The sequence below is a fragment of the Lolium perenne genome, chromosome 7, assembly GCF_019359855.2.
Source record: "Lolium perenne isolate Kyuss_39 chromosome 7, Kyuss_2.0, whole genome shotgun sequence".
Taxonomy (NCBI): domain Eukaryota; kingdom Viridiplantae; phylum Streptophyta; class Magnoliopsida; order Poales; family Poaceae; genus Lolium; species Lolium perenne.
In genome coordinates this window covers 117,464,074-117,483,918 of record NC_067250.2, presented here as the reverse complement: position 1 = coordinate 117,483,918, position 19,845 = coordinate 117,464,074, and the positions used below count along the sequence as shown (strand labels likewise).

At 47.2% G+C, this 19,845-nt stretch overlaps 1 protein-coding gene across 1 annotated transcript; it reads left to right on the top strand.

Annotated features, from left to right (window-relative positions):
- Positions 1-1,494: 1,494 nt before the first annotated feature.
- LOC127323910 (protein FAR1-RELATED SEQUENCE 5-like) lies at positions 1,495-3,984 on the top strand. Its single transcript, XM_051352011.2, has 4 exons — positions 1,495-1,617; positions 1,721-1,825; positions 1,935-2,036; positions 2,137-3,984. Exons 1-4 carry the CDS (start codon positions 1,495-1,497, stop codon positions 3,982-3,984), a joined length of 2,178 nt encoding a protein of 725 aa, XP_051207971.2.
- The last annotated feature ends 15,861 nt before the right edge of the window (positions 3,985-19,845 follow it).

Sequence of the window (19,845 nt, the reverse complement as noted above, 5' to 3'; positions counted from 1 at the left end):
AAGGTGGGCTCCCAGAGAGACCATGATCCCAGATCTCTTCACTTCAGATCGTGAGGAAGAAAGCCCGACCATCAGCACGCCAAAGAACAAAGATGGGTAGTGTTACCCCGATGCCACCGTCAGCACGACAGCCTCATCCAGCGATGGTGGGGTGGCTAGGGCGGCTGGAGAGAGGTTTACTATGCGGCAGAGCGGGGGGGCTCTGGAGATGCCCAACCAAGGCGACTCGGGCGCAGCGCGGGCAGCCTCCAACACTTTAGTTTAAATCCTCACGAACGTGAACTAAGGTTCTTTTTATACTTGAGGATTTTTGCTAGAGCTTGAGATTTTGGTCTGCTCTCCCCCATCTCCTAGTTTGCAAATAGACTGCAAGCAAGTTTTTACGCGGATGATGCACCTCTATTTCTAAATCCTGTAAAAAAGGAAGCTCTTGCCATCTTTGACATTCTGGGTTTCTTTGGGCAGACTTCTGGATTGCAGATCAACATCAACAAATGCACCTTCTACCATGCCAGATTTAATGAGATGTATTTGCAGATGATGCTTGATATCACCGGGTGTAAAATAGGTTGTCTACCATGTACATACTTGGGATTCCCTCATAGTGTCAGAAATCCAAGACGTGCTGAGTGTCAATGCTTCAAGCTAAAGCCTTGGAGAGGCAAGCAAATGTCAAGGAAGGGGCGTCTAACCCTTGTAAACTCGGTTTTTACCACAACCTTAACCTATTTCCATTCTGTTTTTGACCCCCAAACTGGTTCAACCAGAAGGTGGATAGAATTAGAAGAAATTTCCTTCGGGATGGGGAGGATTTTCCTAGGGACTAATGTGCTAGTCAGCTAGTGCATAACTTGTGCCGCGATTTTTAGCAACCACCCCGCACGTTACATCCAAAGCCACGGTTCCACGTCTGAACCTGCCGAGTATAAACTTTGTTTAGATGCTTGAGCTTATGTTTTACAGCGGAGGTGTGCTTCGGTGCGCACCCTGTGCAAACTCGCGACTCATCGCCGAAGGGGTACGGTGGTCCCGAATTTGTTTTTTTTGTGCTGCCCGCCGAAACCCATATCCAAGCCCAGTACAAGGCTCGTATGGGTATACATGGCCTAGGCGTATCTATACGGACGACCCCACGTGGGTGGGTCCCACGTGCTAAGCTAATCACCGTGATCAGCTCCCATTGCATGCATCGTTTTCATCGGCCCTGGAGATCTGATCGAGCTGTTCCACGCCGTCGCTAAGTAAAACGCAAGCAGTTGTTGCCGGCCCGGCCGTCAGCGGTTGTTGCCGGCACGTCCGTCGCCGCCGGTGGTTGTTTTGCATCTCCACGCCGCCCCCCACAGATTGACGACCTTGGAAAGGCGCGCCACCGGCTCGGCATCTTCCCCGCTAGGGTTTAAAATTAGAGGTACCCATGACTTCATCTTCTAGCATAGTAAGAGGATGCAAATCTGCCGGTTTTTCAATTCTAATTATGGTCCAATACTACAGAATATGGAGAACTCTATATCTGGTATGATTGAGGAACAAAACGAGTACGTCGGCTATAATTCCGATGACTCTGAAATGGAGAAAAATTTGCAGCACGAAGATGGCTGGAGCGAAGACGATTTTGATGTGAGCCACATTACTATATATTCTTGGTGCACTATTTTTCATTTCGATTACCAGCAGTCCAGCATCATCAAATAATATATGGCTCCTGTCATAATTTATGCAGATTGCGTACGATGAACTTGATAATGATGAGAACCATGGTAAACACATAGACGATCAAAATGATGAGAACCATGGTGAACACACAGACAGTCTAAATACTAGTGAGGTATGTGTAGTGACTCATAAAATGACATAAAATGATGCATGAAATGATGACAACTGTAAAATTTACGGTTACTAAATGATGACGATCAAAATGCATTAATAAATTTCAGGCACAATTTGACACGCACCTTGAGTACGACTATTACGGTGAATCTGACTTGGACACGGGTCATACTGATGATGTGGAAGGTGCATCAGTTCCTGAGGATTCTGTTGACATGAGCTAGGTTGTTATCTCTTTTTTATCAGTCTCATATAGCTGGAACACATAAATTTATAGTTTTAATTAATGCCTACGTTTTACACTTGCAGGCGACGCCAAGCGCTAGTCAGCCCGAGAAAACACAGAAAGGTAGCAATGGAAATGAATATCCTGATAATAATCGGGATTTATACTGGATGATAAAAGAGATGACTTTTATTTCTGAAGCAGCAACATTTTCTTTCTACAACAGATATGCTAAAGATTATGGGTTCAGCGTCCGGCTGGACCAGGTTAAGCGGTTTGATGATGGAGTAATTTGGCTAAGGCGTTTTGTGTGTTCCAGAGAAGGCAGACGTCTCAAAAAGCAACTGACCACGGAAGGCCACGTATATAGGCTCAGACCTGAGTCTCGCTGCGGCTGCAAGGCACGTTTGGTGGTGAAGTTTGATGGAAGAACTGGTTTCTGGATTGTTGAAGATTTTCGAGACAAACATAACCATGACCCAACTGAACCATGTGAGACTCCGTTTCTTCGGTCCCATAGGACGATCAACGACGCGCAGAGATCTAAGATATTATCACTGGGATCCATGGGGGTCAGGAAGCACCTCATTATGAGAAAATTCATTGCAGGCTCCGGTTCATTTGCCGGTGTTGGATTCACAAGAAAAGATGTGTACAACATGTGCTCTAGGGAGAGGAGGAGGCTGCTTTTCGACGGTGATGCTACCACAGCCATCCGCATTATGGCAAAGAGGAAAAAGAGGGACCCTAAATTTTTCTATGAATATGACGTTGATGACAAAGGCCGTCTGAAGCACATGTTCTGGTGTGATTCCCAGTCACGTAGGGATTACCAGGACTACGGAGATGTGCTGGTGTTTGATAGCACATACAAGATGAATAAATATAAGATGCCATTTGTTCCTTTTGTGGGCTTGAACAACCACCGTAGGACAACGGTTTTTGGGTGTGCCATCCTTTCAAGCGAGAATGAACAAACATATGTTTGGCTTCTAAAGACCTTTCTCAAAGCGATGTGTCAACAGAAGCCAAAGGCAGTAATCACGGATGCAGATTACGTGATGATCGGCGTAATCGGCAAAGTATTTTCTGGTGTGTCACATCGCATCTGCAGCTTCCACAATGAAAAAAATATGGAGATGCATCTACCTAACAAGTCACTGAACGAGTTCCGGACTCTTCTGTATTACACCACCTCAGAGCAAGTATTTGAGGAGCGATGGCATGCATTTTACAGAAAATGGCAATCCCCAAAAACTAGAACATGGATGAAGAGGATGTACAACAAGAGGAAACTTTGGGCTGCAGCGTATCTCTCTGAAGGATTCTGGCTGGGGATGAAAAGTAACCAGCGGAGTGAAAGTTTAAACTCTTGTCTACACCTGCACCTAGATGGGGAAATGACAATTGTTGATATGATTATGCACTACGACAACGCAATTGTCCATCTCCGTGAGAACGAAGCCCACGACGACTGCACGGCTTCACAGACTACACCAGTGCCAATTACTAATTTCAGAGAACTAGAGGTTGCTGCTGCAAAAATCTTCACTCCTGCTGTGTTCTATATTATTCAAGGTGAGCTTTCAAAGATTGGTGGCATAAAGATCTTAGAAAAAATGCAGGTAGGAGACTCAAACATCTTCATTGTGGCATGGAGGAATCATGTAAGGACCAGGTTCTACATGGAATATAGACCCAAGGAGGCAGAAATTATAAGGTGCAGCTGTCAAAGGATGATTCGAAAGGGGATCCCTTGCAAGCACATACTGCATGTGCTGCATTTCTTGAAATTTACTGAAATTCCACAATGTTGTGCTCTACGACGATTCACAAAAAATGCCAGGTTAGGGTTGCCAGCTAGACGCACCAGTGACATGTTTGTGTGGGGTTGGTCTGGGGCAGAGGAGCGGATGAAATACAGAGGATGAATATTAAGGTATCACAGGCTATGCATATTGCATTAAACAATTCAGAAGAATATGATCTGCTCAACAATACCATTGATGGCATAATTTCTATAAGAGAGGGGTATGCTAAAGGTAAAGCATATGGTCCCCTCAGGTCGGTGCATGAAAATGAAGATGCTAGTGGACCATGCGATATTGTTATTGGTGATCCTTTGAAAGTATCCACTAAGGGTGCACCTAGGCAAGAAGCGCAGAAATCTCCGATGACTAAAAATGGAAGACCACTAGGACACAAGGAACGCAGGGTGCAGGTGTGCGGGGCATGCCAAGAAGAAGGGCATAACAGAAGAAACCCAATATGCATATTTCATCCGAAGTAAGTTTTTCTGCCATTTTGATTCGTATATTTTAAAAGATCCCTATGATTTGTTGTGTAATTTTATGTCTGTGAACATGTGCAGGAATGTGCTGCAGCAGGAAGGGTAGTTCTTTCATAGTTATCTAAAGGGCAGTAAATTTCCTTAATTATGAATGGGACGAAAATAGCTTTGTATTCGATGGAGTTGTTAATGTTTGCTACATACTGATGTTTTTATTTTGTACTGATGTTGTTAATTCTCTGGTGTTCTTTTGTAAAAATGGCAAAAGACATTATATATTGTGAAGTAGGCATTTCCTTATGTACATCATAGCATGCATGTACAAACATAAAATAATTGCATACTTTCGACAATGGGAAATAAAATCATAACCGAATAAATATTGTTTACAACCAAAGACAATTATAAATTCAATATTCCATGTGTCACCCGAACAGTCACACTATCAAATTTACATTTTCCTGGTCTTTGCTAGAAATCTCACTTTGTTTTTCACCCTGTCAAGAATGTTGTTAGGTGAAAAAATAATATTTGCAACTGTACTTTCTCTCGATTCATCGACTCTGGCCTGCCAAAACATTATAAGGTGTTATACACATGGCTTGTTAACATTGTTAAAATTAACCGAGTGCATGGAATGAACATAGTATAGCCAACCTGAGAAACCGGGCAAGTCATCTGATCTCCGTCCCAGTGCTCCATACGTTGCAATACCCATAATCCGCATGAATTGCTGGTATATAATGAGACAAAATTTAAAAGTGTCCGCATATACAAAACTGACTTTCTTTATGAGTAATGCAATATAGGTACTTACGTATCGGTCTGCTTAGGGATAGGATAGCTTTTAATAGGCCATTCTTCGACATCAGGATATTCTGTGTCACAGTTATTGTTTGCTTCTTGTATGTCCTGTGAAATTTGCCCAATCTACAAAACAACAAATATATTACTGCACAGACATGAGAAAGTACACAAAGACATGTATGTAGAGAGTGTAATACCAAGTCTTCCACAACAGATTTTGTCACCGCTGAAACAAACAGAGGATCAAGGACCTGGAATTCCTTCTTATTTGTATGCATGACAACAGTTATGTAATGAGTTTTCCGTATGTTTAGTGCAAAAAATGTCTACAAGAGAAGGAAAAAACTTTGTCAATTATCATATTGTTTTATTCTAATTTAGTATGAAACATTGAAAGAAACTGTTGTTACCTTCTCACGCTTGAAATATTCATCCAAAACCCTATCTATGGCTCCTGGTCTTTTAACTACCTCATCTATATTTTTAATATTGTATTTTTTTCTGTATTGTTTTTCTGCTTGTTCAAGGAGATAGTTTGTCCTCCACGCTGGACATAACATTCGATCAGACCCAACACGGAGAGACAAATACCCAATAGCAGCATCAATAATCTGAAAACAACAACAATAATTTCAAATTCAAATAGTTTAATTACGAGTATAACGCAAACTTTTGGTTTTGAAGACTTACATCATCAGATAGCCATTCGTGCGCAAGAACGACGTTAAGCTTTTCTGAAGACAAGCTGGCGCCAAATTCATTCTTGTACACTCCTTTAGATGCTTGTTTTGGTATCTTGGATAATGTTTTAACATATAAAGCGGCAGCTTCTATTTCTATTTGTGTTGGTACTGCCGAAGATACCCCATCTGCATGTTCTGCAAACAACCCTGATGCACAAAATAGTAATAACATATGTGTTATAGGTTGCAGCATCATTTATTTGCCAACAAAGAAATAACGAATAAATGGTGTTACCTTTCTTTACACGGCTTTGACGTTTTGCTCTAGGTTTCGCGACCACATATGGTGATCCATATTTTTGATTCGTCGTCCGTTTCCTTTTCCCTCCAACTACTACGGCCGCTGCGTTTCTCCTTCTACCATTACTATTTGCAAACTTTGCTGTATTGCCCTTCTTCCTACTAGCCTCTCGTCCCATTGTTTGAACACTATGATCAGTACTCATAACTGCATCTTCACCGTCATGTAGGTCATCCTTATGTCCAGCATTCACCTTGGTGGTAGATCTTGCGAAAATGTCATCCGGTATATCCGAGGATGATGCCGGTTTTGTGGTATCATTTACGATAAAAGGATTATCTTGTGTACCCTCCGTGTTACCAAGGTTTCCTGGTGTGACGTACATATTATCTCCGGCCTCCGGCACCCCATTATGCTTAGGAGGTGTGACAAACTTACCAGAATTCTTTGTTAAATTAATGCTAACTAAAGCATCTAACTCGTCAGAACTGTTCTTGTACATGAACTCTTTCTTAGACGAATCATCGATGTGAAGAGAAGTGTCTTCTTCCTCATCTCCTCCTTTATCTGACTCTGATCCTTCAACCGGTTTGTACATGACACCATTCTTATTTAGCATTTTTAGAACTTCCTGCAAAACAAGTAGTACCATAATTATTCATTACTGATAATGTAGTACTTTCGTGTTCGTAAAATGTATGGCTCCTCACCTCTGCACATCTCTTTGGTACAAGTGCTAATTGTGTGTCAATGTGATCCGTCAGTTCCTTCTTCAAACTTTCCAATAGTATGTCCTTGTTACTACGCCTCTGTCTCGAACGTGTCGAACGTGACTGTTCACCATTCTGCGATGTGTTTTGCTTTGTTTGCGCACTGGCATTGGCTTGAGGTGTAAGATCATTAATAATCTGCATGTCAAATTAGAAAACAAATGACATAAATTAATATAACAACACAACGTCGACTATGATATAATGTAGCTAGAATTAGTGATAAAAAAAACCTTCACTTTGCCTCTCCCACGACCATTTGCATAGTCGTACTGCGACCTCCTTTCCGCTTCCGCTTCAGTCCAGTTTTTCATTAGTGGCCGAATAGACTTGTGTGGAATATACGTAGGATCATCCACGACTACCACCTTTTCCCAGTATAGTAGCTACAAACAACACATTTTAAATGAAATAAGTTTCAAATTGTCACATACATCAAATATAGTGCTAATCATGTTTGCATACCTGAGTGAGACAAAGATTTCCAACCGGCCATCCCCTACCTTTTGCTGCTGATCTTGTGTAAGCAGACAAATTATCCAGGAGGTAACGCAATGTGAAGTGATTCCAGTTAATTTTAAATATTCTAGGAACATCCTCCACTAAACAGTAGTGATCTCTATCGACTGTTTTTGGGCCAGATGGCGCCAGAACCGTGCCAATTAGCACAAGCACTGATTTCCGCACAAAGTCATCATCGGAAGCTTTCTCTCTCTGTATGTCAGCAATCAAGTCGGAAATAACTAGATTTCCACTAGACTTGCTGAGATAACTAGCCGGTATTTTCGTTCTACTTATTAGACATTCTTGATCAATTATTTCAAAAGCGGAATAACCGTCACTACGTAGACCATAAATGCATTCTATGTCTACAAAGGTTGCAGCTATCGCTCCTGCCTTGTCTTGTACGACGAATGTCTCAGTTTTAGGATCATATAGCTCAATCATAAATCTAATCAAATTAGTGCGCGTGCCGAAGGCTGGCAGTTGCAACATCGTCCGCAAACTAGTAGAGCTAAACCTCGCACGTTGAGGTCCTGAAAAAAGTGGCTACGAGATCCGTCCACAATGTGTAGTCACAATAGACGGGGCCATCTAATTCATCCATTCTGCAAATAACATATACAAACAACAATTATTGCCGACATAGAAAATCTCCTAACCATCTACAGCGTAAATGTAAACCTAAAACTTACACGTCCGACAAAGAATGAAGGTTTAGATCAAGCGCCCTCTAGATCAAGTGGGCGAAAGGATCGATGATAGAAGAGATTGCCAACGCGCGCACCTGGAAGACTGGAACACAGATGTTGCCGTCGTTAGATTGAGCTGTAGGCTCCGCCGACGAAAGGACTCCTATCTTCTCCAGACGGCGATGGAAGGCGACGTTGACTTGAAGAAGAAATCGTGGGTAGTTAGACGTGGTGCGTCCGACGTGCCGCTAACTAGGGCATCTGCTGTTAATACTATAATTACGCAAGCTCTCTATGGATATCTGGGCCAGCCCGTTAGTACCCAGCCCATACACGAATCGAGGCCACTCTATGCATGTGATAAGACACTGCTTTGCATTCGGCAGACGCAGCGACAACTTACTTCTCCCTCTCTCTTTTGGAGCAGCAATACATCTTGGGCTCTACTACATCGAGGTGGACCTCCATTCCTGGTAAAACGAGGTCAGTCTGACCAGGTGTAATTTCCTTTTTTGGCCCACCGTGGGGACCACGTGCTTTCCGGAAACAACCACCCGTATGGTGGACCCCGCAGCATATTACAAAAAATCTACATAAAAAAAAGAAGTTACAATTTATTAGAAAATGTAACCTGCATAAGACATTTCCCAAGAAAGTGACCCCTAATAAAAGGAAATCTTCTATTTCAGAGTAATAGAAATTGAGATGGAATACATTACAGAAAAAGAGTTATAGACCCTCTCTAAAAAGAATCAAACAATCCACATATAAATAAAAAAATTACAGACCATAATGTCGTTCATAGGAACTAATATAAAATGATATTGAAGGCTCGACATAATAAAAAGTACTTATTACATTTCCATGTTCAAAAGTACATTGCAGCATAGGGAAAAAAACAGGGGGAATATGACAAACAAGATTTGGGAACATCCTCCCAAAAATCTAGTTATGAAATTCCAAAAAAAAAAACGATCACTCGAAGCCTCTCCCACCCAGTGCAGTCTGATGGTATTTCCTAACCTAGATGCACTAGACAACACGTTCCCATGCATCATCGATTGAACCCCTGAAATATATTGGCATGAAAGACGCGTCAAGGGCAGCAATCCTTTTGTTGACATATGCTACTCGATAGAACTTGATCATCATGTGTCCACCCACGTAGAAGTGATGCATAGATGTGTAATGAGCTTCAAATATGGTCCTATACTTCATGTACATTGTTCCATCTTGGTCAACAGCAAACTTGTGGTTTGGGAGGTTGGCAACTCGTATGGCATACAGGAAATCCCTAGGGCGTCCGAAATACTTGATTTCTACCCCACATGAACATGGGCATTCACACATGCAAAACCCTAAACCCATGGCTTGGAGTGGGTGGGATGACATGGTGCACCAGTTCCAACAACATGGGGTCACCCAAGGGTTGTGGGCCCACTTTGAGGCCTAGGTAGAGCCGGTTTGCACGTAAACCATGTGTGCGGGCTCCCGTGAGGTAGCTAGGCAAGGAGCACATGCTTGCTTCCATGTATGGTGATGCAAGTGGTGTTTGCATGCCATGCTGAAGCAGATCACAAAAGATGGGACCACTATGCACACACACCGTCAGACGATCCACCGTCTTGACACCTTTTTCTGACGAGAACCCTATATTTCAGGGGTCTACCCCACATGAACATGGGCATTCACACATGCAAAACCCTAAACCCATGGCTTGGAGTGGGTGGGATGACATGGTGCACCAGTTCCAACAACATGGGGTCACCCAAGGGTTGTGGGCCCACATTGAGGCCTAGGTAGAGCCGGTTTGCACGTAAACCATGTGTGCGGGCTCCCGTGAGGTAGCTAGGCAAGGAGCACATGCTTGCTTCCATGTATGGTGATGTAAGTGGTGTTTGCATGCCATGCTGAAGCAGATCCCAAAAGATGGGACCACTATGCACACACACCGTCAGACGATCCACCGTCTTGACACCTTTTTCTGACGAGAACCCTATATTTCAGGGGTCTACCCCACATGAACATGGGCATTCACACATGCAAAACCCTAAACCCATGGCTTGGAGTGGGTGGGATGACATGGTGCACCAGTTCCAACAACATGGGGTCACCCAAGGGTTGTGGGCCCACTTTGAGGCACTGGTAGAGGCTGTTTGCACGTAAACCATGTGTGCGGGCTCCCTTGAGGTAGCTAGGCAAGGAGCACATGCTTGCTTCCATGTATGGTGATGTAAGTGGTGTTTGCATGCCATGCTGAAGCAGATCCCAAAAGATGGGACCACTATGCACACACACCGTCAGACGATCCACCGTCTTGACACCTTTTTCTGACGAGAACCCTATATTTCAGGGGTCTACCCCACATGAACATGGGCATTCACACATGCAAAACCCTAAACCCATGGCTTGGAGTGGGTGGGATGACATGGTGCACCAGTTCCAACAATATGGGGTCACCCAAGGGTTGTGGGCCCACTTTGAGGCCTAGGTAGAGCCGGTTTGCACGTAAACCATGTGTGCGGGCTCCCGTGAGGTAGCTAGGCAAGGAGCACATGCTTGCTTCCATGTATGGTGATGTAAGTGGTGTTTGCATGCCATGTCAAGCAGATCCCAAAAGATGGGACCATTATGCACACACACCGTCAGACGATCCACCGTCTTGACACCTTTTTCTGACGAGAACCCTATATTTCAGGGGTCTACCCCACATGAACATGGGCATTCACAAATGCAAAACCCTAAACCCATGGCTTGGAGTGGGTGGGATTACATGGTGCACCAGTTCTAACAACATGGGGTCACCCAAGGGTTGTGGGCCCACTTTGAGGCCTGGGTAGAGCCGGTTTGCACGTAAACCATGTGTGCGGGCTCCCGTGAGGTAGCTAGGCAAGGAGCACATGCTTGCTTCCATGTATGGTGATGTAAGTGGTGTTTGCATGCCATGCTGAAGCAGATCCCAAAAGATGGGACCACTATGCACACATACATCCGACGATCCACCGTCTTGACACCTTTTTCTGACGAGAACCCTATATTTCAGGGGTCTACCCCACATGAACATGGGCATTCACACATGCAAAACCCTAAACCCATGGCTTGGAGTGGGTGGGATGACATGGTGCACCAGTTCCAACAACATGGGGTCACCCAAGGGTTGTGGGCCCACTTTGAGGCCTTGGTAGAGCCGGTTTGCACGTAAACCATGTGTGCGGGCTCCCGTGAGGTAGCTAGGCAAGGAGCACATGCTTGCTTCCATGTATGGTGATGTAAGTGGTGTTTGCATGCCATGCTAAAGCAGATCCCAAAAGATGGGACCACTATGCACACATACATCCGACGATCCACCGTCTTGACACCTTTTTCTGACGAGAACCCTATATTTCAGGGGTCTACCCCACATGAACATGGGCATTCACACATGCAAAACCCTAAACCCATGGCTTGGAGTGGGTGGGATGACATGGTGCACCAGTTCCAACAACATGGGGTCACCCAAGGGTTGTGGGCCCACTTTGAGGCCTGGGTAGAGCCGGTTTGCACGTAAACCATGTGTGTGGGCTCCCGTGAGGTAGCTAGGCAAGGAGCACATGCTTGCTTCCATGTATGGTGATGTAAGTGGTGTTTGCATGCCATGCTAAAGCAGATCCCAAAAGATGGGACCACTATGCACACATACATCCGACGATCCACCGTCTTGACACCTTTTTCTGACGAGAACCCTATATTTCAGGGGTCTACCCCACATGAACATGGGCATTCACACATGCAAAACCCTAAACCCATGGCTTGGAGTGGGTGGGATGACATGGTGCACCAGTTCCAACAACATGGGGTCACCCAAGGGTTGTGGGCCCACTTTGAGGCCTGGGTAGAGCCGGTTTGCACGTAAACCATGTGTGCGGGCTCCCGTGAGGTAGCTAGGCAAGGAGCACATGCTTGCTTCCATGTATGGTGATGTAAGTGGTGTTTGCATGCCATGCTGAAGCAGATCCCAAAAGATGGGACCACTATGCACACACACCGTCAGACGATCCACCGTCTTGACACCTTTTTCTGACGAGAACCCTATATTTCAGGAGTCTACCCCACATGAACATGGGCATTCACACATGCAAAACCCTAAACCCATGGCTTGGAGTGGGTGGGATGACATGGTGCACCAGTTCCAACAACATGGGGTCACCCAAGGGTTGTGGGCCCACTTTGAGGCACAGGTAGAGCCGGTTTGCACGTAAACCATGTGTGCGGGCTCCCGTGAGGTAGCTAGGCAAGGAGCACATGCTTGCTTCCATGTATGGTGATGTAAGTGGTGTTTGCATGCCATGCTGAAGCAGATCCCAAAAGATGGGACCACTATGCACACACACCGTCAGACGATCCACCGTCTTGACACCTTTTTCTGACGAGAACCCTATATTTCAGGGGTCTACCCCACATGAACATGGGCATTCACAAATGCAAAACCCTAAACCCATGGCTTGGAGTGGGTGGGATTACATGGTGCACCAGTTCTAACAACATGGGGTCACCCAAGGGTTGTGGGCCCACTTTGAGGCCTGGGTAGAGCCGGTTTGCACGTAAACCATGTGTGCGGGCTCCCATGAGGTAGCTAGGCAAGGAGCACATGCTTGCTTCCATGTATGGTGATGTAAGTGGTGTTTGCATGGCATGCTGAAGCAGATCCCAAAAGATGGGACCACTATGCACACACACCGTCAGACGATCCACCGTCTTGACACCTTTTTCTGACGAGAACCCTATATTTCAGGGGTCTACCCCACATGAACAAGGGCATTCACACATGCAAAACCCTAAACCCATGGCTTGGAGTGGGTGGGATGACATGGTGCACCAGTTCCAACAACATGGGGTCACCCAAGGGTTGTGGACCCACTTTGAGGCCTGGGTAGAGCCGGTTTGCACGTAAACCATGTGTGCGGGCTCCCGTGAGGTAGCTAGGCAAGGAGCACATGCTTGCTTCCATGTATGGTGATGTATGTGGTGTTTGCATGCCATGCTGAAGCAGATCCCAAAAATGGGACCACTATGCACACACACCGTCAGACGATCCACCGTCTTGACACCTTTTTCTGACGAGAACCCTATATTTCAGGGGTCTACCCCACATCAACATGGGCATTCACACATGCAAAACCCTAAACCCATGGCTTGGAGTGGGTGGGATGACATGGTGCACCAGTTCCAACAACATGGGGTCACCCAAGGGTTGTGGGCCCACTTTGAGGCCTGGGTAGAGCCGGTTTGCACGTAAACCATGTGTGCGGGCTCCCGTGAGGTAGCTAGGCAAGGAGCACATGCTTGCTTCCATGTATGGTGATGTAAGTGGTGTTTGCATGCCATGCTGAAGCAGATCCCAAAAGATGGGACCACTATGCACACACACCGTCAGACGATCCACCGTCTTGACACCTTTTTTCTGACGAGAACCCTATATTTCAGGGGTCTACCCCACATGAACATGGGCATTCACACATGCAAAACCCTAAACCCATGGCTTGGAGTGGGTGGGATGACATGGTGCACCAGTTCCAACAATATGGGGTCACCCAAGGGTTGTGGGCCCACTTTGAGGCCTAGGTAGAGCCGGTTTGCACGTAAACCATGTGTGCGGGCTCCCGTGAGGTAGCTAGGCAAGGAGCACATGCTTGCTTCCATGTATGGTGATGTAAGTGGTGTTTGCATGCCATGCTGAAGCAGATCCCAAAAGATGGGACCACTATGCACACACACCGTCAGACGATCCACCTTCTTGACACCTTTTTCTGACGAGAACCCTATATTTCAGGGGTCTACCCCACATGAACATGGGCATTCACAAATGCAAAACCCTAAACCCATGGCTTGGAGTGGGTGGGATTACAGGGTGCACCAGTTCTAACAACATGGGGTCACCCAAGGGTTGTGGGCCCACTTTGAGGCCTGGGTAGAGCCGGTTTGCACGTAAACCATGTGTGCGGGCTCCCGTGAGGTAGCTAGGCAAGGAGCACATGCTTGCTTCCATGTATGGTGATGTATGTGGTGTTTGCATGCCATGCTGAAGCAGATCCCAAAAGATGGGACCACTATGCACACACACCGTCAGACGATCCACCGTCTTGACACCTTTTTCTGACGAGAACCCTATATTTCAGGGGTCTACCCCACATGAACATGGGCATTCACACATGCAAAACCCTAAACCCATGGCTTGGAGTGGGTGGGATGACATGGTGCACCAGTTCCAACAACATGGGGTCACCCAAGGGTTGTGGGCCCACTTTGAGGCCTAGGTAGAGCCGGTTTGCACGTAAACCATGTGTGCGGGCTCCCGTGAGGTAGCTAGGCAAGGAGCACATGCTTGCTTCCATGTATGGTGATGTAAGTGGTGTTTGCATGCCATGCTGAAGCAGATCCCAAAAGATGGGACCACTATGCACACACACCGTCAGACGATCCACCGTCTTGACACCTTTTTCTGACGAGAACCCTATATTTCAGGGGTCTACCCCACATGAACATGGGCATTCACACATGCAAAACCCTAAACCCATGGCTTGGAGTGGGTGGGATGACATGGTGCACCAGTTCCAACAATATGGGGTCACCCAAGGGTTGTGGGCCCACTTTGAGGCCTAGGTAGAGCCGGTTTGCACGTAAACCATGTGTGCGGGCTCCCGTGAGGTAGCTAGGCAAGGAGCACATGCTTGCTTCCATGTATGGTGATGTAAGTGGTGTTTGCATGCCATGCTGAAGCAGATCCCAAAAGATGGGACCACTATGCACACACACCGTCAGACGATCCACCGTCTTGACACCTTTTTCTGACGAGAACCCTATATTTCAGGGGTCTACCCCACATGAACATGGGCATTCACAAATGCAAAACCCTAAACCCATGGCTTGGAGTGGGTGGGATTACATGGTGCACCAGTTCTAACAACATGGGGTCACCCAAGGGTTGTGGGCCCACTTTGAGGCCTGGGTAGAGCCGGTTTGCACGTAAACCATGTGTGCGGGCTCCCGTGAGGTAGCTAGGCAAGGAGCACATGCTTGCTTCCATGTATGGTGATGTAAGTGGTGTTTGCATGCCATGCTGAAGCAGATCCCAAAAGATGGGACCACTATGCACACACACCGTCAGACGATCCACCGTCTTGACACCTTTTTCTGACGAGAACCCTATATTTCAGGGGTCTACCCCACATGAACATGGGCATTCACACATGCAAAACCCTAAACCCATGGCTTGGAGTGGGTGGGATGACATGGTGCACCAGTTCCAACAACATGGGGTCACCCAAGGGTTGTGGGCCCACTTTGAGGCCTGGGTAGAGCCGGTTTGCACGTAAACCATGTGTGCGGGCTCCTGTGAGGTAGCTAGGCAAGGAGCACATGCTTGCTTCCATGTATGGTGATGTAAGTGGTGTTTGCATGCCATGCTAAAGCAGATCCCAAAAGATGGGACCACTATGCACACATACATCCGACGATCCACCGTCTTGACACCTTTTTCTGACGAGAACCCTATATTTCAGGGGTCTACCCCACATGAACATGGGCATTCACACATGCAAAACCCTAAACCCATGGCTTGGAGTGGGTGGGATGACATGGTGCACCAGTTCCAACAACATGGGGTCACCCAAGGGTTGTGGGCCCACTTTGAGGCCTGGGTAGAGCCGGTTTGCACGTAAACCATGTGTGCGGGCTCCCGTGAGGTAGCTAGGCAAGGAGCACATGCTTGCTTCCATGTATGGTGATGTAAGTGGTGTTTGCATGCCATGCTAAAGCAGATCCCAAAAGATGGGACCACTATGCACACATACATCCGACGATCCACCGTCTTGACACCTTTTTCTGACGAGAACCCTATATTTCAGGGGTCTACCCCACATGAACATGGGCATTCACACATGCAAAACCCTAAACCCATGGCTTGGAGTGGGTGGGATGACATGGTGCACCAGTTCCAACAACATGGGGTCACCCAAGGGTTGTGGGCCCACTTTGAGGCCTGGGTAGAGCCGGTTTGCACGTAAACCATGTGTGCGGGCTCCCGTGAGGTAGCTAGGCAAGGAGCACATGCTTGCTTCCATGTATGGTGATGTAAGTGGTGTTTGCATGCCATGCTAGCAGATCCCAAAAGATGGGACCACTATGCACACACACCGTCAGACGATCCACCGTCTTGACACCTTTTTCTGACGAGAACCCTATATTTCAGGAGTCTACCCCACATGAACATGGGCATTCACACATGCAAAACCCTAAACCCATGGCTTGGAGTGGGTGGGATGACATGGTGCACCAGTTCCAACAACATGGGGTCACCCAAGGGTTGTGGGCCCACTTTGAGGCCTGGGTAGAGCCGGTTTGCACGTAAACCATGTGTGCGGGCTCCCGTGAGGTAGCTAGGCAAGGAGCACATGCTTGCTTCCATGTATGGTGATGTAAGTGGTGTTTGCATGCCATGCTGAAGCAGATCCCAAAAGATGGGACCACTATGCACACACACCGTCAGACGATCCACCGTCTTGACACCATTTTCTGACGAGAACCCTATATTTCAGGGGTCTACCCCACATGAACATGGGCATTCATAAATGCAAAACCCTAAACCCATGGCTTGGAGTGGGTGGGATTACATGGTGCACCAGTTCTAACAACATGGGGTCACCCAAGGGTTGTGGGCCCACTTTGAGGCCTGGGTAGAGCCGGTTTGCACGTAAACCATGTGTGCGGGCTCCCATGAGGTAGCTAGGCAAGGAGCACATGCTTGCTTCCATGTATGGTGATGTAAGTGGTGTTTGCATGGCATGCTGAAGCAGATCCCAAAAGATGGGACCACTATGCACACACACCGTCAGACGATCCACCGTCTTGACACCTTTTTCTGACGAGAACCCTATATTTCAGGGGTCTACCCCACATGAACAAGGGCATTCACACATGCAAAACCCTAAACCCATGGCTTGGAGTGGGTGGGATGACATGGTGCACCAGTTCCAACAACATGGGGTCACCCAAGGGTTGTGGACCCACTTTGAGGCCTGGGTAGAGCCGGTTTGCACGTAAACCATGTGTGCGGGCTCCCGTGAGGTAGCTAGGCAAGGAGCACATGCTTGCTTCCATGTATGGTGATGTATGTGGTGTTTGCATGCCATGCTGAAGCAGATCCCAAAAGATGGGACCACTATGCACACACACCGTCAGACGATCCACCGTCTTGACACCTTTTTCTGACGAGAACCCTATATTTCAGGGGTCTACCCCACATGAACATGGGCATTCACACATGCAAAACCCTAAACCCATGGCTTGGAGTGGGTGGGATGACATGGTGCACCAGTTCCAACAACATGGGGTCACCCAAGGGTTGTGGGCCCACTTTTAGGCCTGGGTAGAGCCGGTTTGCACGTAAACCATGTGTGCGGGCTCCCGTGTGGTAGCTAGGCAAGGAGCACATGCTTGCTTCCATGTATGTGATGTAAGTGGTGTTTGCATGCCATGCTGAAGCAGATCCCAAAAGATGGGACCACTATGCACACACACCGTCAGACGATCCACCGTCTTGACACCTTTTTCTGACGAGAACCCTATATTTCAGGGGTCTACCCCACATGAACATGGGCATTCACACATGCAAAACCCTAAACCCATGGCTTGGAGTGGGTGGGATGACATGGTGCACCAGTTCCAACAACATGGGGTCACCCAAGGGTTGTGGGCCCACATTGAGGCCTGGGTAGAGCCGGTTTGCACGTAAACCATGTGTGCGGGCTCCCGTGAGGTAGCTAGGCAAGGATCACATGCTTGCTTCCATGTATGGTGATGTAAGTGGTGTTTGCATGCCATGCTGAAGCAGATCCCAAAAGATGGGACCACTATGCACACACACCGTCAGACGATCCACCGTCTTGACACCTTTTTCTGACGAGAACCCTATATTTCAGGGGTCTACCCCACATGAACATGGGCATTCACACATGCAAAACCCTAAACCCATGGCTTGGAGTGGGTGGGATGACATGGTGCACCAGTTCCAACAACGTGGGGTCACCCAAGGGTTGTGGGCCCACTTTGAGGCCTGGGTAGAGCCGGTTTGCACGTAAACCATGTGTGCGGGCTCCCGTGAGGTAGCTAGGCAAGGAGCACATGCTTGCTTCCATGTATGGTGATGTAAGTGGTGTTTGCATGCCATGCTGAAGCAGATCCCAAAAGATGGGACCACTATGCACACACACCGTCAGACAATCCACCGTCTTGACACCTTTTTCTGACGAGAACCCTATATTTCAGGGGTCTACCCCACATGAACATGGGCATTCACACATGCAAAACCCTAAACCCATGGCTTGGAGTGGGTGGGATGACATGGTGCACCAGTTCCAACAACATGGGGTCACCCAAGGGTTGTGGGCCCACATTAAGGCCTGGGTAGAGCAGGTTTGCACGTAAACCATGTGTGCGGGCTCCCGTGAGGTAGCTCGGCAAGGAGCACATGCTTGCATCAATGTATGGTGATGTAAGTGGTGTTTGCATGCCATGCTGAAGCAGATCCCAAAAGATGGGACCACTATGCACACACACCGTCAGACGATCCACCGTCTTGACATCTTTTTCTGACGAGAACCCTATATTTCAGGGGTCTACCCCACATGAACATGGGCATTCACACATGCAAAACCCTAAACCCATGGCTTGGAGTGGGTGGGATGACATGGTGCACCAGTTCCAACAACATGGGGTCACCCAAGGGTTGTGGGCCCACTTTGAGGCCTGGGTAGAGCCGGTTTGCACGTAAACCATGTGTGCGGGCTCCCGTGAGGTAGCTAGGCAAGGAGCACATGCTTGCTTCCATGTATGGTGATGTAAGTGGTGTTTGCATGCCATGCTGAAGCAGATCCCAAAAGATGGGACCACTATGCACACACACTGTCAGACGATCCACCGTCTTGACACCTTTTTCTGACGAGAACCCTATATTTCAGGGGTCTACCCCACATGAACATGGGCATTCACACATGCAAAACCCTAAACCCATGGCTTGGAGTGGGTGGGATGACATGGTGCACCAGTTCCAACAACATGGGGTCACCCAAGGGTTGTGGGCCCACTTTGAGGCCTGGGTAGAGCCGGTTTGCACGTAAACCATGTGTGCGGGCTCCCGTGAGGTAGCTAGGCAAGGAGCACATGTTTGCTTCCATGTATGGTGATGTAAGTGGTGTTTGCATGCCATGCTGAAGCAGATCCCAAAAGATGGGACCACTATGCACACACACCGTCAGACGATCCACCGTTTTGACAGCAAGAAACATGTATTTGAGGGTTCTACACCACATAAACAAGTGCATTCACACATGCAAATTGCAAAACTCATGGATTGAAGTGTCTTAAATGACATGGTGCACCGCTGCCGACAATATGGGGTCATCCCAGGGTTGGTCAAAAAAGTGCCAGAAACAGGCTCCAAAGGTAGGGTAAACGGCCTCATTTCTAAGCATGTTTTTTTTCGACCTTGTCTAAATGATCCAAATAAATTTCCTAGACATCTACTTTATATGTATAGACTGTTTTTGAAGATTTTTTTTTTAGATTTTCTCTGAATTTTTTAGGAATATTTGAATATACAGCAATCTGATTGGCTAGACTCCTTTTTTTTTCCTGAACATGGGTGGGGGTTCCGAGCGGGCACGCTAGGTGGACCGTTGGGCCATGTTGCGGTCTGGCCTTATGCCCGTTGTG